Here is a 25,645-nt window from a genome sequence, read left to right on the forward strand (position 1 = left end):
CCATCTGGGTCTGACTCGGCCACAGGAGCCCTAGCTTGGACCCTCACCAGCCTCTGCTTCGCTCAGCACATCAACAGGGAGCTGGAGGGGAACCGGAGCAGCTGGGATTCGAACCCGCGCCTCGCTGCACTCACCGTCCAGCTTCATCTGCTCCGGGCAGTAGTAGTGGATGACGGCCAGGAGGGCGGCGCCATCACTGCCGTCTCGCATCAGGTCCTCCACCCACGGGAAGTAAGGGCACTGCCGGGCCGACAGGGGCTCTCGCCGATAGCGGACCTGCAGCGGGGGGAACACAGTGTTCCTGGGTCTGAGCGCCTGCCGTCCGTCCGCGCACGGCCAGGTGCACACCCAGGTGCAGGCAACAGCAAGGGCGGCTCCAGCCATCCAGCAGGGGCCCAGGGGTCTGAAGCTGCCCTCTGCCTGCCGGCCCTGGGGGACAGCGCTGACCTGCTGGTGACATCAGATCCGCATGCCCAAGCCCACACACACGAAGCTGCTGAGGAACAAGTTAAGCAGTGCACAGCCTCGTGTCCGGCACGCCCGGGTCACGGGCACCTTCACAGCCTGGTGTCCGGCACACCCGGTCACGGGCACCTTCCCGAAATTATCAGCACTAAGCTGAGACCTCAAGCAAAACACACGGCTGGCCAGGGCTCCCGTCACGACCATCAGCACTGCAGTGACTGCAGGAGCGTCCAGAGGGTGAAGCCAGGCAAGGTGTGCCCTCCGGCCCTTGCAGGTGCGCAGCAACTGTGCTTCCACACTCAGGGAGTTGCGTGCGAGGGTCCTGAGCACCACCAAGGCCTGCCACTCGCCCAGGAACACGCTCCCTGGTGTCCGCCTTCCGGTCTGTCGTATGCTTCGCCCAGGAAGTTTTAAAATAAGGCACCTCCCGTGAACCACGTGCCCTCAGAGGAGGTAGCCAGCGGGCACGGCATAACTTGGAGCCTGAGGGCTACAGCCAGGCCTGACTCTGAGAAAAACAGCCCACAGGCCAGAGCCGCAGACTGTTAGGAAGGGACAGTGTGGAATGTTCAGCATAACCATTGCTAATGCGCTTTCGCACTTAGCAACGAGGCATTGTATCAATAAAATGCTTCCACGCTTTAACTTCTTTCTCGGCACCCAGGGCACATGTGACAACACATGACCAGCCTCAGATGGTACTACACATGCAAAGCTCAGAGGTTCCGGCATGCAGTGCGGCAGGGCATGCGCCAGGGAGTGGGCACTGGGCAGGGACCTGGGGCATGCAGCGAAGGAAATGGTGATTTCATCCCACGCATCCCACACACTTGCCGATGAAGTGCCTTGCCAGGCACCGCCAGGCACCGCCAGGCACTAAGGTGAAGCGTCCGGCCTGCTCAGCTTCAGCAGGAGCTGCCCTGGGCCGCAGCAGGACCCACTGACCCTGTCCTTCCAGGCCAAGGCTGCCTGGCACCCCACAATCCCAGCAGCACGGACGCCCGTGGGCGATCACCAACTCACAGCAACTATACTGCCGAGCCCTCCTGCCGGGGAGCGACCGGGCATGCGCCCAGCAACAACACCCTCTTCGTCCTCCTCGCACGTCTCCACCACAGACAAGCAAAGGGGCATTCAGCTGTGGCAGCTGTGCCACTGCCCCTCGGCTCCCCGGGCACCAGGGACACGTACAAAGCCACCTGCAGGCTGCCCTGGGTCTGCAGGGATGGGCATCCCTGGGTTCGGCTGTCAGGACGAGCCACCAGCTAGAACCCAAGCACCAACTGTGCGCCCTCTCCTCCCGCCCTCTCCTCTCCACAGGGCTGAGGCTGCAGGAACAGGGGACAGAGGGAGCCAAGGACGTGTGAGCAGGGTGGTAGGGCCTCCTTGGCAGTGTGCCAGCACCCTCACACCACACAGCCCAGTTCACGGCTACTGAGAAGGCCGGGCAAGCAGGGCACACGCAGCCCCCGCTGGTCTTTGGAGGAGGCCATCACAGCGGTCACTTGGGAGAACTTTGACCCTGGCCACGCATCACAAGCAGGCCACGGCTCCCACGAGCACGTGCAGTGACAACCTCCACGGGATGCACATCAAGCAGACGGACGGGTGCAACAATAACCACAGTCTCGGGTGCGAGCAATCTGAATGGAAGCGAATGACGGCAAATGGATGGCTCTGCAGATGGCGGCTGGTGGCTCAGGGTCACTTACGGGCACCAACTTCCAGTACCACTTGGAGGGAGACTGCCCAGGAAGCAGGGAGGAAGCGGAGAGGAGTGTCAGCGGGGCAGGTGCCCACGGGCAGGCCCGACACATGCTCACGCGGCAGAGGCGTGGTGACCTCCGGGAAGCAAATCCCAGGCGCTGTGACCCTGGCGGGTCGGACGGTGAGAGATGACCCTGAGGGTTACAGGTCACTCCCCAGGGCGGTCCTTGGCAGGAGTAGAGGACACAAGGGGCTGGGGGGGAGCCGCGTTCTGGAGGCAGCGTGTCTGTCTGCTCTGGAGGGCTCTGTCTATGCTGTCCCGCATGCCCACCGGGGCCTGAGCGGGAGGCATGGGGCCCAAAAGCCTGGTAAGTGGGCAGGCAGAGAGCCTGGGCTGCTGTCCACTGGCCAGCGTGTGGTGTCCATGGAGACGAGCAGGGACAGGGGCACTGGCCCCCCAGCAGCAAGCCTGCAAGCCAGCCAGGGTGTACCTGCTTGCACATGGGGACTGCGCAACTGCAGGGCCGTCCGAGCTGGACAACGGACAGGAGCCTCGGGGACAGGGAAGACCAACAGCGGCGGAGCGGGTGCCGCAGCCCGCCCCCTGGGATCCCACTCAGGCTGCAGGTTCTGCAGACCCCAGCCAGGCTGACCAGGAGGGAGCTGAAGGGGGTGCCTGCGCCACAGGCCATGTCCTCCTTCCCAGCTCCCCGCCACCCTGCAGGGCTGTGCAAAGCGGCCCCCAGGAAGGAGGGGCACAGGTTGCTGGGAGACCCCTCCCTGAGGCAGCAAGTGGACCTAAGCGCTGCCTGCTCTTCTGATGAATTAGAGAGGCAAGCAGTGGGTACTGATGGAAACCTCTGGAACTGGGAGCCCCTTCCACTGAGCCCCACTCCGATCCTGCACGCCGCAAACAAGCTAGGTGTCAAGTGAGCCTTTACCTTCTGATGAGCCGGGCTCTCCAGCAGCTGCTGCTTTAACTTAACTTCTTTCTCTGTTATTTCTCTCATTTTAAGATTCACCTAAACAGAAGAAAAAGCATTAAAAAGGCACTGGTGTTCCCACACAGGGATCCCCCCAGGCTCTGCTTCAGGCTCCAGGACCCTGGTCCACCTGCCTGGCCCCAGGCCCAGGAAGTAGTCACACAGTGCCTCTGGCCTGCAGCATAGGGCCCGGGGCACCCCTGGGTGGAGCTCAGGGACACCTGAGGTCTCTTCAGGAGCTTAACAGGTGCGCACTCCAACACACCCAGATCACACCACAGCACAGCTGCACTGAGGTGCAGCACACTAAGCCTCTGCATGCGGAGCTGGCATCCCATATGGGCACTGGGTCAGGTCCTGGCTGCTCCGTTCCTGATCCCGCTCGCTGCTATATCCTGGGAGAGCATCAGAGGACGACCCAAAGCCTTGGGACCCTTCTCCTGCGTGGGAGACCCGGAAGAAGCCCCTGGCTCCTGGCTTTGGATCAGCTCAGCTCTGGCTGTTGTGGTCACTTGGGGAGTGAGCCATCAGTTGGAAGATCTTCCTCTCTGTCTCTGTTTCTCTCTCTCTCTCTCTCTCTGTAAATTTGCTTTTCCAATAAAAACAAATCCTCTAAAGATGTACTGACTTTTATTGGAAAGGCAGATATACACAGAGGATGCTGGTTCAGATCCTGGCAGCGCCACTTCCATGCAGCTGAGCTGAGGGTGTGGCCACGCACATGCAGACCTGCTGGAGCCCCGGCACCTGGCTTAAGCCTAGCCCCATCCTGGCACTGCAGCCACCCAGGGAATGAAGCAGCAGAGAAGGGTCCACCCCCTGACACTCCCCTCAGAGCACTCACACCTGATCTCTCCTCAGAGCACTCACACCTGACACTCCCCTCACGGCACTCACACCTGATCTCCCCTCAGGGCACTCACACCTGATCTCCCCTCAGAACACTCACACCTGACACTCCCCTCAGAGCACTCACTCCTGACACTCCCCTCAGAACACTCACACCTGACACTCCCCTCAGAGCACTCACTCCTGACACTCCCCTCAGGGCACTCACACCTGACACTCCCCTCAGAGCACTCACACCTGATCTCTCCTCAGAGCACTCACACCTGACACTCCCCTCACGGCACTCACACCTGATCTCCCCTCAGGGCACTCACACCTGACACTCCCCTCAGGGCACTCACACCTGACACTCCCCTCAGGGCACTCACACCTGATCTCCCCTCAGAGCACTCACACCTGACACTCCCCTCAGAGCACTCACACCCGACACTCCCCTCAGGGCACTCACACCTGACACTCCCCTCAGGGCACTCACACCTGATCTCCCCTCAGGGCACTCACACCTGACACTCCCCTCACGGCACTCACACCTGACACTCCCCTCAGAGCACTCACTCCTGACACTCCCCTCAGGGCACTCACACCTGACACTCCCCTCAGGGCACTCACACCTGACACTCCCCTCAGAGCACTCACACCTGACACTCCCCTCATGGCACTCACACCTGACACTCCCCTCAGAGCACTCACACCTGACACTCCCCTCACGGCACTCACACCTGATCTCCCCTCAGGGCACTCACACCTGACACCTTGCTGGAAAGGAGTTTAAAATAGTATAACTTTTGCAATTTCTTTTCATAATTTGAATTAGTATACTTAAGCTATATGAGAATATTTCAAGAAGTTTATGAGGGGCTGGTGCTGTGGCACAATGGGTAAGCCCACATGGACCTCAATTCAGGTACCAGCTGTTGCACTCCTGACCCAGCTCCCCGCTGCTTGCCTGGGAAAGCACAGAGGACAGCTCAGGTGCTTGGGCCCCTGCCTCCACAAGACAGACCAGGAGGAAGCTCCTGGCTCCTGGCCTCAGCCTAGCCATTGCGGAAGGAAGATCTGACTATCTGAGCTGCTCTCTGTAACTCTGCCTTTCAGATAAAGAAACAAATCTTTCTTAAAAGAGTTCATGGAAAAAATGAAATTGAAGGAAACACTTCTTTAGGTTCAAGCAAATTTGGACTCCATGCATGGCCCTCGTGTCCCACAGCACTCCTGGTTCCTTCCTGTCCAGTCCTCCTGGTTCCTTCCTGTCCAGTCCTCCAGCCACGCGGCATGATGGGGCAGGCTCTAGGGACACACAGCTTGTCCAGCCACAGCAAGAGGACAGGAGAGGTAGGTGTCACCGGGCAGTGTGCAAACAGCTGGTCAACAGGGAATGGGGCAGAGGTGGAGGACCACCTCTGGGAGCACTGAGGAGCCATGTCAGGCATCTGCTGAGTGGACATAGGCAATGGTTCAACAGAAGGAACTGGGCCACCTGCTGTGTCCAACCTCATCCTAGCAGAGTGGGTTTTAAAAGCAGACAAGCATCTGACCTAAGTAATTGAGCACGGTGGCTCACAGGAAAGTTCCAGAACACTCAGAAAGAGGGGAGACCCAAGCCCAACGCAGGACAGGGAGCCCAGGTGCTGGCAGCAAGTGCACAGCCAGGGAGGACCCCCTGCATCTCAGCCATGCCCCAGACCTGCCTGTCCTGGAACGGTCTGGGCCAGGAAGGCCAACACCGGGGGCTACAGAACAGATGCCAAGGGGGAGGCGAGCCCAGGATCCCAGAGCACCCCAAAGCTGAGGCCACACCCCAGGGAGGCTCCTGGGAGTTCCCCCACTCAGCCAGCATAGAGGGGTCCACAGTGCAAGGCATGCCAGCCCAGACGGAGTGCTGAGAAACCAGACTAGGCAAATACTCTGAGGAGGGCGTCCGTTAAGACTGGTGCAGGACAGCGTGCAGGGCAAAGCCTGGCCGCGGCACGTTCCCACAAGCCAGCAAGACAGGGCGTGGAGGCCATGGAGCTGTAACCTCTGCCCGCACCTGACCAGCACAACATGCACCCAGAGCAGGTCAAGAGCCACAAATACGGCATTTTCCTTGAAGACGTGGAGGCAGAGACAGGGACCATTCAAGGAAAGCAGCGTTTGAAGATCCCTGCACCCCACCAGCTCCCCAGGACACAGAGCAGTGTGTGAGAGCTCACCAGGCCACTGAGAAAAGAATGGGCCCCTGACTCCAACCCCGCAGACCTGCGCAAAGGCAGTGAGAGTAACTCACCACAGAGAAAGGGCAACCACGACACACGCATGCATTCCTTAATAACGCAGCTAGCCGGGCAGCAGTGGCCGGAGGGCCGAGAGACGAGCAGAAAGAGCTCTTCCATCTGCAGGTTTCCACGTGGTCTCCCCCAGGGAGGGCTGCCCCACGCGTGTCCACAGAGCGGGCAAGAGCAGGGCAGTCAGCTGGCACTCCAGCTCAGATGCCAGGGCCCCAGGCTGCGCCCACAGAGTGGCTATGAGCTACTTCCTAAACGCCAGCCTCACCAGAGTAAGGAAATGAAGCTCTCCCATCCTGCACATGGGAAGCTGCGGGAAGGTTCCCACACACACACAACGTGCAGGAGAACCAGGCAGAGTGCGGGGAGGCGCCCCCACACACACACACACACACACACAACGTGCAGGAGAACCAGGCAGAGTGCGGGGAGGCGCCCACACACACACACACACACACACACACACGTGCAGGAGAACCAGGCAGAGTGCGGGGAGGCGCCCACACACACACACACACACACACGTGCAGGAGAACCAGGCAGAGTGCGGGGAGGCGCCCACACACACACACACACACACACACACACACACACACAACGTGCAGGAGAACCAGGCAGAGTGCGGGGAGGCGCCCACACACACACACACACACACACACACACAACGTGCAGGAGAACCAGGCAGAGTGCGGGGAGGCGCCCACACACACACACACACACACACACACACAACGTGCAGGAGAACCAGGCAGAGTGCGGGGAGGCGCCCACACACACACACGTGCAGGAGAACCAGGCAGAGTGCGGGGAGGCGCCCACACACACACACACACACACACACACAACATGCGGAAGAAACAAACAGAGCTCCGTGCCACCCATGTGCACCCCAAGAGGTCACAGGGAGCTCCATGCTGCCACCCACGCGCGCCCCAGCAGGTCACTCCACACACCCCCGAGCAGATAGCAGGGAGCACCATGCCACCCACGCGTGCCCTGAGGTCACGAGGAGTAGCAGGTCACCCACATGTGCCCTGAGCAGGTCACAGGGAACACAATGCCATCCACACGAACCCCAGCAGGTCGCGGGAGCACAGGGGTGCCCACGCCAGGCTTTGGCAGGCCCCAGAGAGGGCCACTCCCCGGGAGCCAGGGACATGAAGTGCTGAGGCGCACGGGGCAAACCGAGTGCCAAGCAGGGCACTCGCAAGGAGGCCTCTGCCATCTACCACTTGGAACTTCCCTGGCACGCACGCTGTTTCTTTCAAAATAAAGTGAATAAAAACTCTGAAGCAAGTTGACCCGAGTGTCCTGCGGGCTGAAGGCATGTCAGCCACAGGCCGCCATGCAAACACGAAGGAGGCTCTCCAGGCCGCCGCTGAGGGGGCTGGCCTCCCCGCTTGGGTAGGAGACCCCATAACTGAACAGGGCAATTGTCACTGAGGTCAAGGCACAAGACTCCCCCTAGGCTGTCTGGGGGGCAGCGAGCAGGCCCCCACGGGGCAGACACAGCCACCAGGTCTCTCCGTTGCCGTGGGCAGGGCTCAACCCGGCACACGCAGGCACCTGGTCACGACGCTGCAGACCTTGGCTCGCTGGCTCTGTGACACCCCAAGTGCGGCCCAGCTGCAGCCGGCACGGCTCACCTTGTTGACCCAGAACACCATGGCGTCCTCCAGGTCGTAGGGCAGCTCCTGTGACGCGCTGAACGTGGAGAAGCGCTTGACACTGGCCACCACCTTCTCAATGCTGATCATCTCCACGGTGTAGGCCATCATGAGGGCGTCCACCATCGCCATGTGGGCACTCTGGGGACAGAGTAGCAGCTGGATGCCCATGCCACGCTGCAGGGTCTCACATATGAGTCTTCCTCCCTCGCCTGGGCCCTGGGGAGTCACTCACTGCGGGGACCACCCTTCACCCACACACTGCCACCCGGTGGCTCGGACCTGCAGCCCCACCAGGATGAGACGGGCACTCAGGGCACACGCACCATAACCAGCCCCTCGGCTGCCTGGACAGCGCACACCTGGGCACTGCCTCACCATCCAAGTGAGAATGCGCCCCCTTCCTCTCCGGAAGCACAGACCAGCCCCCCAGGTGCTGCCGCCCACATGCACCGTCCGCCTCACCATCTTGATGGGGGCGCGGCTGAGGTCTGGCTCCGTCACAGGGGTGTCGTCACTCTCCATCACATAGATCCCTTTCCTGGAGAGGGCCTGGATGACAGCCTGGTGGCCCTGTAAGGCGGCTGCCTGGTCCCCCGTGAGGATAAGGCCGCACACGCGGCAGTACAGCTCGCTGGACAGCAGCAGCTTCGTGACGGGCGGCTTGATGTGTTCCTGCTCGTACTGGTCCACATAGAAAGGGTCCCGGAGGTCCTCGGGGACGTTATCTAGGAAGACACAGGTCAGAAGGTCAGGCTCCGCCCTCAGGGCGACCCCAGGCCAAGGGTGACCACTACGGCCACAAGGGAGTCCCTCGTCTCCTCGGGCATCGGAGGCAAACGGCTCTCAGGCCGAGCACAGCGCTGCCAGCCCCTCACCCCGTGACCTGGGCACAGCAAGCAGGCGGGCAGGTCCTCAGGGCACCGGGCGAGCCCAGGGGTTGCCGTGGTGACCACATCAGACACACACAACAGTGCTTAATACTGGAACAGTCACATCCTGCAGGGCCGTGTGGGCAGAGAACAAAAGGCAGCTAGGACTAGTTAGGACTAGTTAGAACTAGTTAGGACCAGGACTGCAGAGGCAGAACCTCAGCCTGGGAGGAGGCCGGGCATCCTCTCCCCGGGAACACAATCTGAGGTGACAACAAAGACCGGGCGGCCCGTCTTCACAACAGAGCCAGACCTGCTGCTGTAACCATGGCGACGACAGCCAGCCGCCATAGCAGGCAGGAACGGACCCCAAGGGCACACAGCGGCCCCCAGCAGGCGGGGTACACCCCGGCAGCAGGGAGCCAAGTTCAGAGGACACATGATCCCCACTGTCCCTCAGGCTTGACAGGCAGTCAGGGGCGGCCCCAGCGCCAATCCCAGCTCATCCCTTCACCAAGGAAGACCCCGTAAGTGGGTGTGTGGATGACTCCCGGCGGGGGCCTCTTGAAGCACCAGCTAAGTGCTTCAAGATGTTCTCCGCTAAGGTGATGAGCTGGCTACTAGTGTGTGTGTGTGCGTGTGTGTGTGGCTGGACGAGGGAAGCGGCGTGGCGGCGTGCCATCACCACGGCCTGGGCCTGGGTCCCTGAGCTGCTCTTGGGAGAAGTCCATCAGCCCCTCCACACGCCCAGCAACGCCCCAGACCGCCCAGCAGAGGCTCCAGGCCGAGTGCAGCCGCGGCTCTCAGCCCTCACCTGTGATGCCCGCCTGCTCTGCCGGCGGCCTTTTCCTCACACTGCTGGCATGCCCACACAAAGACAAGGAGCCCAGAGCAGAAGGCCTCTGAACACATCTCCAAGAACAGGACAACGGACACACCCAGGGAAGACCTCACGCCGCCAAGCCCTGGGGCTCTGCCCGCGCCTGCACCTCCTCTCCCTGTCTCCCAGGGTCCGCTCGCTCTGGGTCACCTCAGCCCTGTCATCTTGCCAGGCACTCAGTCCCTAACGGGCACTGCAGCCTCTAATGTGGTCGCCGTGGCAACCGTGTGTGGCCAGGGCGGCGTCAGCCCCAGCTCGGGAAGGCGGGGAGACTGGGTACCGGCCTCCCATTCCTTAGTCAGAAGGGAGCGGAGCCGGCCGGAAGAGCTCTGCCTCCCCGGGCAGGCGGGGGCCTCCGAGCAGGGAGCAGGAGACGAGGCAGCCCTGCCCAGAGCGCCCCGGGGGCGCAGTGAGGGGTCCCATCAGCTCCCGGGGGACTGCACCTGCCCCGCCCGCACTCCACAGCAGCCTCCTGGGACAGCGCCATGGGAAGCGCCCCGACCAGGCCGAGCCACCCTGCCGTTCAGCGCAGGCTCCTCTCCAGGGGCCAGACGCCAGTGAGGACCCCATGAGGACAAGGCTGCCGGGCGCCCAGGTCGGCGGTGCTGGCCAGGCCCCTCGTGAGCGCCCGGCTCACCGCTGCCCAAAGAGAAATGCCTTCCGTGGTGGCCCACGTGAAATAACCAACAGAAAATGATTTACATAATTCATTATTTTGAATTAAGGGTTTTTAAAATTTATTCATATTTTACTTTGAAAAAGTTACAAGGAGGGAGAGAGAGAGATCGGCCACTGGTTCACTCCCCAAACAGCCCACGAGCCAGCCCGGAGTCAGGCACCGCACCCTGGTCTCCACGGGCCGACCTCGTCCGAATCCCCGGCACACCACCAGGGAGCCGCACAGAGACGGAGTGGCCAGGAGGCAGTCCGACAGGGCCTGCTGGCTCACAGGCGGCAGCTTAACACCAGCTGCCCCATGCTGCCTCCCAGGCCAGGTCTCTAAAAACAGACAAGAGACAGGCAGGCACCATGTACAAGTCATGTGCTGTGCCACCAACCAGGAAGACGAATGGCTCAAATTCCTTTTCAGTTAGCAAGGACTGAGCTCCCATGTGAGCTAGAAAACACAAAAATGCCAAGGGCCCCGGCGCAGTAGCCTAGCGGCCAAGTCCTCACTTTGAATATGCTGGGATCCCATATGGGAGCTGGATCTAGTCCCGGCAGCCCCGCTTCCCATCCAGCTCCCTGCCTGTGGCCTGGGAAAGCAGTTGAGGACTTCCCAAAACCTTGGGACCCTGCACCCGCATGAGAGACCCAGAAGCTCCTGGCTCCTGGCTTTAGATCAGTTCAGCTCCAGCCATTGCAGCCACTTGGGGAGTGAATCAAGTGACTCAACAGACAGAAGGTCTTCCTCTGTCCCTCCTCTCTGTATATCTGACTTTGCAATAAAAATAAATAAAATCTTTTTTTTAAACAACAACCAGGAGGAGGTGTGAGGAAGTCAGGAGGCTGGGCAGAGCCTGCCAGGAAGCCCTGGGGAACCGAGCACAGCACAGAGGGGCCCCGCTGGGCACAGGAGCTCAGGCCAGTGCTGTGGGGGCAGTCTGAGATGCCGAGACGGGGGCACGGACCCCAAGGAAGAGCGGCCGAGCACTGGCAGCTCAGGGGCACGAGGGAGGCCAACAGGCTGTTGAACTCACTCACCGGACAGGCTGGTACTGAGCAGCCACTGCGTGTCCAGATGGGGTGGGGCGTAGCGCTCCCAGCAGGCCAGGCAGGGAGGCACGGACACAGGCCAGATGGGCCCAGGCAGGCTCGGGCAGAGCAGTTGTAGGACAAGCAGGCCCCGCCCGGGAGGTGTGAGCAGCAGGCCAGGGAAACAGCAAGCTTCTCTCTGCCAGCAGGGCGGAGCAGCACGTCCCGCCAAGCCTGGGTGCAGGTGCCCTGTGCAGCATGGTCAGGGAGGACGCAGCTTCCCTGAGCTGCCCATGGGAGCCAGCAAAGCCTTCCACTTGGGCACACAGAAGGCCATCTAGACATGCATGTACAACCTAAAGGGGCTCGCACTGTGGCACAGCCAGCTAAGCTTCCATCTGCAGCCCCGACATCCCACGTGGGCACCAGTTCAAGCTGCCCCACTTCCGCTCCAGCTCCCCGGAACATGCCTGGGAAAGCAGCAAAGGATGGCCCAAGACTTAGACCCCTGCACCAAGGTGGGAGACCTGGAAGTCCTGGTTCCCAGCTTCATCCTGGCCCAGCCCTGGCCATTGCGGCCATTTGGGGAGTGCACCAGGGGATGGACAACCTCCCTAAGAAGCCCCAGGGCAGGGGGCTCTGCTAAACCAAGTGGAAATCGGCAAAGGGACCAGGAAAGGGGCAAGTGCCAGACACGGCGCTGCCCACAGCAGGAAAGGGAAACACCTCAGAGGCAGGGGAGGGGGCTCACGGAGACAGGGGCGACCCCTGCCCGCCCGCCCACGGCCCCTGGAGCCCTCCCCTGGCCAGCCAGGTGCACCTGTAGGAAGGCCATCGCGCCACTAAACCAGAGAACGGCAGTCCAGGGAGGGGCCGCCTGCTGGGAGACGGCCAACAGGTCGTCCAAGTCCCAACCTGCAATTACTGCACGAAAGCACAAGAATCAGGGGACCGCAGCCCCCCAGAACTCAGCAGGCCACACCCCCGAACTGGGGCTGTCGGAACAGCTTCACTACCATTTTTAAAAATTATTTATTCTTGGGCCCGGCGCAGTGGCGCAAGTGGTTAAAGGTCCTCGCCTTGCACGCCCGGGATCCCATATGGGCACCGGTTCTAATCCCGGCAGCCCCGCTTCCCTTCCAGCTCCCTGCCTGTGGCCTGGGAAGGCAGTCGAGGATGGCCCAAAGCCTTGGGACCCTGCACCTGCGTGGGAGACCCGGAAGAGGCTCCTGGCTTTGGATTGGCATAGTATCGGCCCGTTGCGCTCACTTGGGGAGTGAATCATTGGACGGAAGATCTTCCTCTCTGTCTCTCCTCTCTGTATATCCGCCTTTCCGATAAAAAAACAATAAAAATAAATCTTTAAAAAAAAATTATTTATTCTCAGGTCAGCACAATGGTTAACTGGCTAATCCTCTACCCACAAGCACCAGCACAGGTCCTATATGGGCACAGGTTCTAATCCCGGCTGTACTACTTCCCATCCAGCTCCCTGCTGTGGCCTGGGAGAGCAGTGGAGGACGGCCCAAAGCCTGGGGACCCTGTGCCCATGTGGGAGACTCAGAAGAGGCTCCTGGCTTCAGGTCAGCTCACCTCTGGCCAGCGCAGCCATTTGGGGAGCAAATCAGTGGACGGAAGACCTTCTCTCTCTTTCTCCTTCTCTATAAATCTGCCTTTCCAATGGAAATAAGTAAACGTATTTATTTTTATTGGAAAAGTAGATTTATAAAAGTATCTTCCCTCCGATGGGTCACTCCCGAAATGGCCACAACAGATGGAACTAAGCCGACCTGAAGCCAGGAGTCCGGGGCCCCAGACCCTGGGCCATCTCCAGTGCTTCCCAGGCCAGGAGCAGGGAGCTGGATCAGCAAAGGAGCAGCCAGACTCGAACCAGCATCCATACGAGATCTGGCACCACAGGGGAAGGCTTCGCCTACCCCACCATGGCGGCAGCCTGCTTCCTTGCCGTTTAACTGGCCGCTATACGCTGCGCCCAGAACCAGGGCACACGCCCAGAAACGGACCAGATGCAGCCAGCCACCAGGCACGGAGCCCTGTACGGCAGACACAGATCCGACAGCTGTGGCCAGGAGTGGGGGTCACACGCAGGAACGGGAGCTTTCACAAGGCCAAGGTTACATCCTGGGAAGTTGACAAGCAGGAACAGCCTGCACAGCTGGGATCTTCACAGGCAAAACGACCCATCCCAAGCTCACCTGGATGGTGCCACCTGCCATGCCCCCACCCCGCAAGCGTCACCACCCAGGGCCTGTCTGGACCCGCGCGCCATCAGAGGAGCCACTGGTGTGACCCAGCAGCAAGGGGTAAGGGGCCGGGAAGTGAGCCAACACCACGGAAGGCCCCTAAGGCCCTAGACACCTCGGTACGTGACCTAGAGCAAGGTGACAAGGTCCACTGCTGTCCCCAGACAAGTGCAGGCTGAGAAGAGAATGCCACCAGCACTGCCAAGGCCTCCCAGTGCAGGACAGCCAGCAGCGTGAGACAGCCTGTTCAGCCCACCCCTTGCTCCACGCCGGGCACCCTGGACAGACTGGGAGCATTGCCCTAAGACCCCAGATGGGCAGCAGGCAGGGCATGAAGCCTGAAGGTGTGACACACGCAAGGGGCCCCGGCCACGACACTGGGTCAGCCAGAGCCAGGAGCAACTGCCTTGCTGGTCAGTCTCCAGCTGCAGCCTGCAGAGCCTGGACAATGTGGACACAGAGTAGGGACTGCCTGGGGACAGTAGGGGACAGCCTGCGGACAGCCTGGAACCAGACGCGAGTGCAGCAGACACGGCACAGGCTCCGAGCCTGCACCTACGGCCTGCCAACTGGGACAGTCTGCACTTCCAAATGAGCTGAGCGAGGGCCACGGAGCAGTCACATGGGCGGTCCGACCCCTAAGCCATCAGAAGATAGGGCCCACAGAGGCCCCACAGCCCAGCACTGCGCACCGCACCTTCGGAGAAGCCAGAGTGACCAAGCCCACGAGGCCATCAGAGACGAGTAGGACAAACGGGAGCTGCGGATACATCAGGCCCAAACTGAGCATAGGTTCAAGCTACGAACCGGAACACACACACCGTGAAAGCAGAGAAATCGGGGACTGAGAGGGAGATACTCTGGGGACGAGGCGACGGGCCAAAGGGACAACCCAACGCTGTCCACAGCTGCAACAGGAATCCAAACTCCAGCCAGAGACACAGGCCAGGGGACCCAGCCTCAGCCACACAGGACTCAAGAAAGCGATGGGGGAAATACAGAAAACAGCAAAGTGCAAAAAATAAAAGAAAAATCCAGCAGGCACACGCTGGCCTGGGCTATTCTGCCATCATCACTGCCAGCCTGCAGCCCACGGCCAAGGGGCTGAGAACATGTCAGAATGGGGCCACTGAGGGCCTGCCAGACATATACACAATGATTTCTGAGGTAACGGGAAGCTGTGATGGGGCAGGACTGGATGGGGGAATCCAGAGGGCCTCCCTGGCCAGGCCACCCAGGGACATACGCAGAGACCAGATCAGGGCACTGGCCTGGTGAGGACCCTGGAGGATCTCCCCAACAATGACCACAGCCATGGGTAAGCACGAGGGCCAGGGCTGGGCTGGGCCTGGGGGGAGTTCTTTGGGGTCTACCCCAGTAGGCCACAGTCCTGCCGGCACGTGTGAGACCTGGGGCTAAGGGCTAAGGGTAGGCACAGTCCTGCTGGCACGCGTGAGACCTGGGGCTAAGAGCTAAGGGTAGGCACAGTCCTGCCGGCACACAAGAGCCGGGGTGGGAGCAGGTCTGACAGGGCTCCTCCGGAGTCAGACCAAGCAGGCCGCAACACCCACCAGTGCCACGAGAGCCAGACCTGGGGGTGGGAGAGCTGAGCTGTTCAAGGCTGCAGCTCCCAGCAGTGCAACTGAGGGTCAGGGTTGGGGGCAAGTACCCTCCACAGCCAGGGCTGGTGCAGGGGGCTGCTGGGCAGGCTGCTCCCGCCAGCACACAGAGCCAGCTCAGAGGACCTCCCAGTGGGGTCTCTTGGGGCCCCCCACTCACTCCCCGACTTTAGGGGGCATACAGAGCCTGAGCCTGTTCCCGCCAGCACACCCAGAACCAGCTCAGATGACCTCCCAGTGGGGTCTCTTGGGGTCCCCCGCTCTGACCCCGGAGCCCATGTTGCAGGACCAGGCCACCACAGGGCCGACTCCCTGCAACGATACAGAGCCTTCCAGATCACACCAAAGACAGGACAGTTGGCCACCTAGACCACAGGAACCTCTGGGTCCCTCCCTCTTCAGAGGGTGGCAAGGGGGCAGGGGGAACGACACTCCAGGCCGTGCTCTGCAACAGGCACCGACGGCAGCGGACGGCCCGCAGGCCTCAGGCAGAATTCCTCACCTCTGGTGTAAGAAAGCCAACAACTTGTCAGAACAACCGAGACCACTGGAGCAACACCCTCGGACGTTCTCCCGCTCACGGGGGCATCTAAGGCAACAGTGCAGGGAAGACTCTCGCCTTCTTTGTAAAAATGCACCTTTCAAATAAAGCAAATCTTTTTTAAAAAGACAACCAAAGGAAAAATAATTCTTAAAATTATCCTAAATGCTTTTTATGATTATAATGATGGAGCCTCAAAACACATGAGAAAAGTGGATAAAGCTAAAAAGGACAAACCTACATGTACATTCAGGCCAGAATAATCCAGTATCAGCAACCGCCGGGACTATGGGAAGGAGATCACCAAGAACCTGCCAACAGGAATCCCACAGGACCCGACTGACACACAGACACACACACAACACCCGGACACGGGATCTAACACAATCACACTCACACACACACACAGAGCCCACTTGAACACGGGATCTCTCTCTCACACACACACCAGCCAGACACGGGATCTAACACACACACACTCCACTCGGACACAGGATCTAACACACACACATGCACACACACAACACCCAGACACGGGATCTAACACACACACACTCCACTCGGAAATGGGATCTAACACACACACATGCACACACACAACACCCAGACACGGGATCTAACACACACACACTCCACTCGGACATGGGATCTAACACACACACATGCACACACACAACACCCAGACACGGGATCTAACACACACACACTCCACTCGGACACGGGATCTAACACACACACATGCACACACACAACACCCAGACACGGGATCTAACACACACACATGCACACACACAACACCCAGACACGGGATCTAACACACACACACTCCACTCGGACACGGGATCTAACACACACACATGCACACACACAACACCCAGACACGGGATCTAACACACACACATGCACACACACAACACCCAGACACGGGATCTAACACACACACACTCCACTCGGAAATGGGATCTAACAGACACACATGCACACACACAACACCCAGACACGGGATCTAACACAATCACACACTCCACTCGGACACGGGATCTAACACACACACATGCACACACACAACACCCAGACACGGGATCTAACACACACACATGCACACACACAACACCCAGACACGGGATCTAACACACACACACTCACACACACAGAGGATTTGGCTGACATGAACAACACTCCACTCACTAATATAGCTGTTAATACACGCCTGTGAAACACTGACCAAAATAGATCCCATGCTAGGCCATGCGGCACATTTGAGTAAGTAGAGGAGGACAGAAACCCAACAGCTGCCATCTCAGCACAGAGCCACATGGGCCACAAGAGGCCAAGGCGGCCACAGGTGGACTCCAAATTCAACAAATCCATAGCAGCCTAACCTGCTCACCTGCCTGGCCCACACAGATGTCATAAATACCCAAATGGCCCCTGGCAGCAAAAAACATTCCCATGCTGCAAAGAAACCACACTAAAAGACTGGCTAAGACACAGGAGCAGCCCGTAAACACTGGACACTGTCCCGTTCAATAAGGCGTGGTCCGGCGGTGCGGATATTGGTTCTCCCTTATGGTGGGGTCAAGAGACGGGGCTTCTGGGACATGACTGGCTCACAGGGGCTCTGTCCTCAAGATGGGGTGAAGGAGGTGTTAGGCGCTCGGAGGCTCCCGTCTGGTCCCCGGCCACATGTGGCCATGTGAGAGGCAGGGAGAGGCTGCTGCTTCCAGCCCTGCCGCAGGCCAGCCAAGGGCACAGCCCGTTAAGCCGCTGCCTGCAGCACCAGCAGCCCGCACGGTGGCTGCCCCAGTTCCAACCCGGCTCTCAGCTGACGCCCTGGGGAACAGCAGAGCTGGCCTCGGCGCTAGGGACTCCGCCACCAAGGCGGGAGAGCCAGATGAAGTCTCGGCGTCCGCCCGGCGCAGCCCAGGCCACCATGGCCATGTGGGGAGTGACATGGGGGGGTAGCTGGTCTCTCCCTCTCTCCATCTGTCACCCTAACCTTTCCAATGGACATATCAATCTTCCCCCAAACAGGAGACGCGCCCTCGACATCCTCCTGTCACTGCAGCACACGACAGCCAACAGCAGAAGTATCAAAGACATCCTTTTAAATGCTCAACAGCCAATGCAAAGAAAGCTACAGCCTTCCCGAGGACAACGAGCTGGGATGCTGCCTGCACCCCTGTATGGGTGCTGGTTCAAGTCCCGGCCATTGAACTTCCAGGCCCACTCCCTGCAATCATGCCTGGGAAGGCAGCAGATGGGCCACGTCCTAGGGCCCCTGCACCCTCAGAGGAGATTCAGAGGCTGCTGTGGGCTCCTGGCTTCAGCTGTAGTAACCATTTGGGGAGGGAACCTGTGGGTGGAATATCTTGCTCTCTCTAACTCCACCTTTCAAATACAGAATAAATGTAATTTATTAAAAATACAAAATACCAACATACACAGGACCCAGCCGAGGCAATACTGAGCAGCAAACCTACAGCAGGAAAAAAGCTCTCAGCCCAGGGAGGTGAGCGGGCTCAGAGCGGGTTCATGGCAGGCAGGGTGGCAGGGCAGGGGTGGGAAGGCAGGGATGGCAGGGCAGGGGTGGCAGGGCGGCAGGGCGGCAGGGCAGGGGCGGCAGGGCAGGGGCGGCAGGCAGGGCAGGGGCGGCAGGGCAGGGGCGGCAGGCAGGGCAGGGGCGGCAGGGCAGGGACGGCAGGGACGGCAGGGGCGGCAGGGCAGGGACGGCAGGGACGGCAGAGACGGCAGGGCAGGGGCGGGAGGGCAGGGAGGCAGGGCAGGGGCGGCAGGGCAGGGGCGGTAGGGCAGAGCGGCAGGGCAGGGGCCACAGGGGCCACCGGGCAGGGGCCACCAGGCAGGGGCGGAAGGGCAGGGCTCCCAGCTCTCTTCACTGCTGTCCCTGGCCCAGCAGCCAGGCTCTGCCAGGACGTGCCTTCCCGACTAGAGAAGCCCCCCCTTGCCTTCTGTGAGCCTCTGAAAAGCCCTCGGATGCACATATTTCAAACTCTTTTATACCAAAATAAACTCATGTTTTAATTCCACTTCCGGTAAGATTTTAAGCTCCTTGCATGGACATCGGTCCCCACTAGGGAAGTTGGGCAAACGGCAACCCCCAGTGCCCTGGGCGAGTTCCTGAACCTGCATGTAATACATGATTATCCCAGAATGAAACATGTAGCTTCTTAAAACCAGAGGAAGACCTTGAAAGATACTTGACAGGAAAAGACCCTCACATACCAGCAAGTGCATGAGAAATGCCCACCACCACCTGTCAAGAGACCTGCCAGCTGAGCCAATGGACCACAGCCTCTGCCCAGCAGCCACACAACACATGGCACTCTTGACCACGGGCACCACCAACGGGACCTCGGGACTCTCACACAGCCACGCAAGGGACCTCGGGACCCTCACACGGCCACGCACGGGACCTCGGGACCCTCACACGGCCACGCACGGGACCTCGGGACCCTCACACGGCCACGCAAGGGACCTCGGGACCCTCACACGGCCACGCACGGGACCTCGGGACCCTCACACGGCCACGCACGGGACCTCGGGACCCTCACACGGCCACGCACGGGACCTCGGGACCCTCACACAGCCACGCACGGGACCTCGGGACCCTCACACGGCCACGCACGGGACCTCGGGACCCTCACACGGCCACGCACGGGACCTCGGGACCCTCACAGAGCCAAGGAAGCCATGGGCTGGGCCCTGGATGCATGGGGAGGCAGGGCTGGAAACCCCCGAGGACTCAACAGGACCCTCGGAGGGGCACAAATTCCTGACCCGAATGTGGCCATGGTCACACAGCGAACATGCATCAGACTGCACTCCCAAATACATGTATTGCGGGGCCAGCACCATGGCACAGCATGCTAGCTCCCAGCCTGTGGGGCCCGCATCCCATATGGGTTCACGTCCCAGCTGCTCTGCCTCCAATCCAGCTCCCTGCTTATGGTTTAGGAAGGTAGTGCAGGATGAGCCAGGTCCCTGGGCCCTGCACCCATGTGGGAGACCCCGAGGGGATTCCAGGCTCTCGACTTCACACGGCCCAGATTCGGCCACTGCAGCCATTTGAGGAGTGAACCGCAGGTGGAAGATCTCTCTCTGTAATTCTTTCAAGCAAAAGTCAAGTGAGTTTATAAACACACCCAGGTGCCCGCTAACGCAGGTGAGTCACAGGCTCGGCACTGTGGGCGCCACACCGCGACTCCACAGCGCCAGATTCCACCCACCACAGCCGGACACGTGGCCACTGTGCTTGTGCGGGACACAGACTGCACGGTGTGCCAGCACGCTGGGATCTGTCAGGTGCTGCTCGCATTCTAGCACACCCTCGGGCCACAGGCGAGCCCGACGCAGTGACAGAAGGACCTGGCCACCCATGGGCACCAAGGAGTACAACGTAGCCCTCCAACAGCCAGCTTCCTCTGGAAGTGTCAGCATGGCACCCAACAGAGCCTTCCCCGAAAGGCAGATCCAGACTTCTCCTGCCTCCCCCAGAAACCTTCAGGGGATCCCCAACTCCCAATTACCAAAGCTGTTCCATGCACTTTCCCATCTAATCTCACATTCTGGAAGCAGCTCTGTGGTATAAGGGGTTAAACGCCACTCGCCGTGCTCCACTTCTGACCCAGTTCCTGGCCAGCGCGCCTAGAGTGGAGCAGCAGGTGCAGCCTGAGCGAGGCATGCCCCGAACTCCCCAACGCCCTCAGCCCCTGCTATGCCAACATGTGAAAACACCCTGAGCACCCCACCCAAGACACACACCGCATCAGAGACCCCAGGGAGGTCCTGAGTCTGGCCCGGCTGGCTTCCAAACCAATCTCCTGCTATTTCACACCAACAGGTAATCCCTTAACGCCTTCTTCGCATGACAGCTTGCCACTACTCCCTGCTCTCGGGGCATGGGGCCTTGCCCACCTCCAGAGCCTGCACCCCACAGGGACCACTCCCCTCTGGGGCATCTGGGCTCGGGCCTCAATCTCGCGCAGCGGGCAGCATTGAGAAGCCGTGACCCCTCGTCCGGCCCTCACGTGCAGCGAGGCCGGGCACAGCATCACGCCCTCCACTTCCTGAGCAGCCAGGCAGCGGGACAGAAGCGACAAGAACTGAGTGTCTCAGCGAGAACTCTGTCAACGTGCAGCTCTCAGGAGGGACACGGCCACGTCCCCAGGCACCAGCTGGACCCCAGGCTCTCCTGTCTCACCAAGAAAACGTCCTTCCCATCAGGGAAAGCCAGACGAAGCTCCTGGCCTCAGGCTGGATCCGGCCCAGCACCTGCTGCCACGCGGGGAAGAGCTCTCTCCCCGTTCCCCTCCCATTCTGCGTGCACAGGCACCAAGGGGTGCTCCGGAGCCACCCCTCGGACCCGCCAGGTCTCGAGCAACACCCGGGGGACACAAGGCCCGGGGAGGCACGATCTGGCCCTGAGCCCAGCCAGAGCTGGCACAGGCTCCTAAGCACGGAATTACTCTAAGCAAACGTCACGCAACCCAACACGGTGCCCAGACCGCCCCTGCCGGCCAACACCACCGGAAGGGACAGAGCGGCACCAGGTCCGAGCCACACGCCCTCCCGCCGGCTGATCTGCTCTCCCAGTCGCTGTTGAAGTGACTCTGGCAGGAAAACAAGAAGACAGGAAGGCCTCGCTCCCCCGCCACCCGTGACTGTGGGCAGGCAGGCTGCTGGCCGTGGCCCGGCTCTGGCACAGGACGCTGTGGTAAGGTGAGAAGGCTAATCTGCTCCCAAGGACTCAGCACAGCCCAGCTCCAGGGCAACCATGTCCACACCGCTGCAAGCAGCTAAGCGCCTTCTAGAACCTTCCCTGCTCAAGGTGACCACTCCCCCGGTGTTGTAGAAACCAATGCTACCCTGCTGAACAGGCACCGCAAATCACCCCTAAACTCCCACGTTTAGACGCACCACAAGATTCTGTGGCAAAGCGCTTTCTGCTCCTCACAGACTCACTCAACAGTGTACGAGTGAGTTATTCCTAAAAACACAAAGATGACCACCACTAAAACACGGGGACAGGGAGCTAAAACAAGAGCAGAGGTCCCAGGCAGCGACCAGCCCCAGCTGCTCCGAACGGTCCCTCGCAGCCCACAGCAGGGACACTGCAGAGACAAAGCAGGCAGGGAGGCCAGTCCAGCTTGAGCCTACGGGACACAACGGCGGCCACACAGACCAGCAGGACGGCCCCTCCAAGCCGCCAGCACCCAAAAGAAAAAGTCCAGAAGAGAGATGGGAAAAGGCTGGAGGACAGACGGCCGCCGCTGACCCTGGCACAGCGACACAGTCTTTCCTATCGACTGCACTGAGATCCTCCAAATTTGTAAGCTTAAAAATTCCCAAGGGGCGGTGTGATGGCTCAACCAGTAAATACCCTGCTACAAGTGCAGGATCCCACACCGCGCCGGTTCACGTCCCAGAGGCCCCGCTACCTGTCCAGCTCCCTACTGCGGCCCGGGAAAGCAGTCAAGGACGGCCCAAAAGCTTTGGGACCCTGCACCCGTGTGGGAGACCTGCAGGAGAGCTCCTGGCTCCTGGTTTCAGATCAGCTCAACTCTGGCTGTTGCAGCCACTTGGGGAGTGAACCAGCAGGTGGAAAATCTTTCTGTCTCTCCTGCCATAAATAAAAATAAATAAATCTAAAACCAAACCAACAACCTCGAATTAAACTGGTTTACAGCTGCCCCCCCAGAGCAGGGAGGTCTCTTCTCCCGGCACAGTGAGCAGAGCTGGGCATGCGGCCTCAGCCCCCTCGCCCAGTGACCAGGCCCTGCTCTCCAGCTCTCTCCGGCCGCCGCACCGCGAGTCCAGCACTGCTGTAGCAAAGGGCCCACCAGCCCCACCGACCCCACTGAAGGCCTGCTAACGACCCTGGCACGCTGCCTGCCCAGTACCTGCGTGCACCTGCGCTCACCACCACACATCCTAAAACACGTCCAGGAGGGGCCGAGAGGGGCCTGTGTCTGACAGCAGTATGGAGCAGGGCCCGGCAATGCGGTAGGACAGTCCCCAGCAGGAGGTGGCCACAGGCAGTCAGGAGCTCCCTGGGCGAACAAGGACAGTCCCGAAGGATGCGCAGACACGGCAGCACCACGTGACTCCAACACCCGTGGGAAGACACGAGGGAGAACAACAACCAAGACAAGTGCAGCAGTCCACACCAGGGTCAGCGGTCACCGTGCCCCCTGGCCACCCAGCCCAGGGTGCGGGGGCAGGGCACGTGTCCACACCAGGGTCAGCGGTCACTGTGTCCAGACCTGAGGTCAGTGGTCACTTCTCAGGTTCACCAGGAAGCAAAGCGCTGAGAAGTCTCCAAGAACCAGCGGCCCAGCCTAAGCCCAGCTGGCCGTGCACACAGCCTGCCAGCTCCCCCAGGGCGTCGGTCCTCCCGCCTGCCCAGCCTGGATGGCCCCGGCCAGGCCTCCTCCTGCCACAGCGCTCTCTCTTCACTTCAGTCTTGCTCTGGAGACTACTGTTCTCACCAGAATAAAAGCAATTGTTCTAGAAGGACTGCCCGACGGATAACTCTGCCCACCTGGAGGTGGTGCCGCCCCAGGGTCACCCTGCTGGTGCCCAGCTCTCCAGCGTGCTGAGCCCACGGGTTTTCCTCACAACAGGCCGTGGCCAAAGTGGGATGGTGTCACAGAGCCCACGCCCGGAGTGGCTGCCCACGGGGGTCTCCCCGCTGACCCACTGTCCAGGCCCCGCTCACAGCATCCTGGCTGGACCACTCCTGGCGGCCTCCACACTACAAGATGCACCTGGGGAGCGAAGGCCCACCAGGACGCGACTCCAGACCCCGGACCTGCTGGCCGGCGCCCCCAGCCCCTGCACCCCTGCCTCACAGCCCCCTGCCCCACTCCTCACCCATTGCTCCGGGACCACAGCCAGAGTCCCACATCTGCCTGCCGTCTGCATTGATTTCCCAGACCCACAGCTGCGCACAGCCCCGCACAGCCCCACAGCCCCCGGCCCCATAGTCCCGCACAGACCCCGGCCCCACAGCCTGGACAGCCCCGCACAGCCCCACAGCCCCCGGCCCCATAGTCCCGCACAGACCCCGGCCCCACAGCCTGGACAGCCCCGCACAGCCCCACAGCCCCCGGCCCCATAGTCCCGCACAGACCCCGGCCCCACAGCCTGGACAGCCCCGCACAGCCCCACAGCCCCCGGCCCCATAGTCCCGCACAGACCCCGGCCCCACAGCCTGGACAGCCCCGCACAGCCCCACAGCCCCCGGCCCCATAGTCCCGCACAGACCCCGGCCCCATAGCCTCCGCACGGCCCCGCACAGCCCCACAGCCCCCGGCCCCATAGTCCCGCACAGACCCCGGCCCCACAGCCTGGACAGCCCCGCACAGCCCCACAGCCCCCGGCTCCATAGTCCCGCACAGACCCCGGCCCCATAGCCTCCGCACGGCCCCGCACGGCCCCCGACTCCGCACGGCCCCGACCCACAGTCTCCGCACAGCCCCGCACGGCCCCGCACAGCCCCGGGCCCCACAGCCTGCGCACGGCCCCCACTCCGCACGGCCCCGCACGGCCCCGCACAGCCCACGGCCCCGACCCACCTAGGCCATAAGCCTTAGCGCAGATCCACTGCAGGTTGGCGGCGATCTTGGCCCGCGCCGAGTCGTAGCGGTCCAGGGGCACCAGGTCCGCGGCGTCGGGCGGAACCTCCATCCTCCTGCAGCCCTCGGCCGGGCGGCCGCAAGCGTCCACCATCCGCACACAAAGGGCAGCGCCGGCCCGGCCCGGCCGCAACAAAGGCGCCGCCGCCCCGCAGCGGGACCGACGAGCCGCGCCGCCCGCCGCCGGGAGCCGGGAGCGGGAGGGCGGCCCGGCCGAGCCTCCCTCACAGCCGCATGCCGCGACGCCGGGCCGGGCGAGCAGGGCGGGCGCAGGACGCGGCCCGGCGAGGAGCGGGCGGCCGGGGCGGGCGGGCCGGGGCGCCGGGCGGCGGGAGGCGCGTGCGCGGCCCCGCGGCGGCCAACGGCGGGCGGGCGCGCGCGCGGCCCGGCCCCGCGCAGGCGCAGAGCGCGCCGCCCGCGCCCGCCGCCCTCTGCGCAGGCGCGCTGGGCTCCGCCCGCCGCCCCGCGCGCCGCGCGTGCCCCGGGCCTGGCCGGCAGCGACCGTGGTGGGCGAGCGTGCTTCGCGGGGCTTGGCGCTGGGCCCTCGCCGGGCCGCGGCCACCGGCGCCCGGGGCAGCACCCCGCCAGCCCCGGGGGCATCCTCCGCGGCCCCGGGCGGCGGGGAGGCCGGCAGTGAGCGCCCCTTGCGAGATCCAGAAGTCCGAGGCGGCAGGGAGCGTGGGAACGAGGCGGGGGGCTCGCGCGCAGGAGGGCAGCCCCGGCCCCGGCGTGGATCCTAATGGGTGCTGGTCGCCGCCCAACCCTGGCATGGACCCTAATGGGTGCTGGTTACAGTCCGGACCCTGGCATAGACCCTCATGGATGCTGGTCGCTACCCTTGGCCCCAGTGTGGAGTTTCGCTGGTGCTCGTTGCTGCCCCAGCCCCAGCATGGAGCCTCATGGGTGCTGGTCGCAGCCCTGGCGTGGACTCTCATGGGGGCTGGTCGCCACCCCAGGCTCTGGCATGGACCCTCACGGGTGCGGGTGCTGGCTGCCACCCTGGCCCCGGTGTGTACCCTCATGGGTGCTGGTCACAGCCCCAAGCCCCAGCGTGGCCCCTCCTGGGTGCTGATGCCGGCCACCGCCCGGGCCCCGGCATGGACCCTCATGGCTACTAATGCTGGCCACCACCCCGGCCCCGGCATGGACCCTCACGGGTGCTGGTGCTGGCCGCCGCCCCGG

General features: G+C 61.8%; 1 protein-coding gene across 5 annotated transcripts in view; it reads right to left on the bottom strand.

The window, feature by feature from the left end:
• Window positions 1-24,634, bottom strand: part of CAMSAP1 (calmodulin regulated spectrin associated protein 1) — a 48,597-nt gene extending 23,963 nt beyond the window's left edge. For 2 of the 5 annotated variants that reach the window (XM_040962854.1, XM_040962851.1), the window contains exons 1-6: window positions 24,404-24,634; window positions 8,401-8,663; window positions 7,915-8,076; window positions 3,114-3,194; window positions 2,178-2,210; window positions 135-276 (exon numbers count right to left, since the gene is read on the bottom strand). In XM_040962854.1, coding sequence (XP_040818788.1) covers window positions 135-276; window positions 2,178-2,210; window positions 3,114-3,194; window positions 7,915-8,076; window positions 8,401-8,663; window positions 24,404-24,557 — 835 coding nt within the window. In that variant the 5' untranslated portion in view covers window positions 24,558-24,634. Of the gene's footprint in view, window positions 1-134; window positions 277-1,167; window positions 1,232-2,013; window positions 2,016-2,177; window positions 2,211-3,113; window positions 3,195-7,914; window positions 8,077-8,400; window positions 8,664-24,403 lie in introns of all 5 variants that reach the window. The other 3 variants (XM_040962853.1, XM_040962850.1, XM_040962852.1) reach the window with 2 other exon arrangements.
• Between the last annotated feature and the right edge of the window lie 1,011 nt (window positions 24,635-25,645).

The sequence above is a fragment of the Ochotona curzoniae genome, unplaced genomic scaffold (assembly GCF_017591425.1).
Source record: "Ochotona curzoniae isolate NIBS_2020 unplaced genomic scaffold, NIBS_Ocur_1.0 scaffold_3208, whole genome shotgun sequence".
Classification (NCBI taxonomy): domain Eukaryota; kingdom Metazoa; phylum Chordata; class Mammalia; order Lagomorpha; family Ochotonidae; genus Ochotona; species Ochotona curzoniae.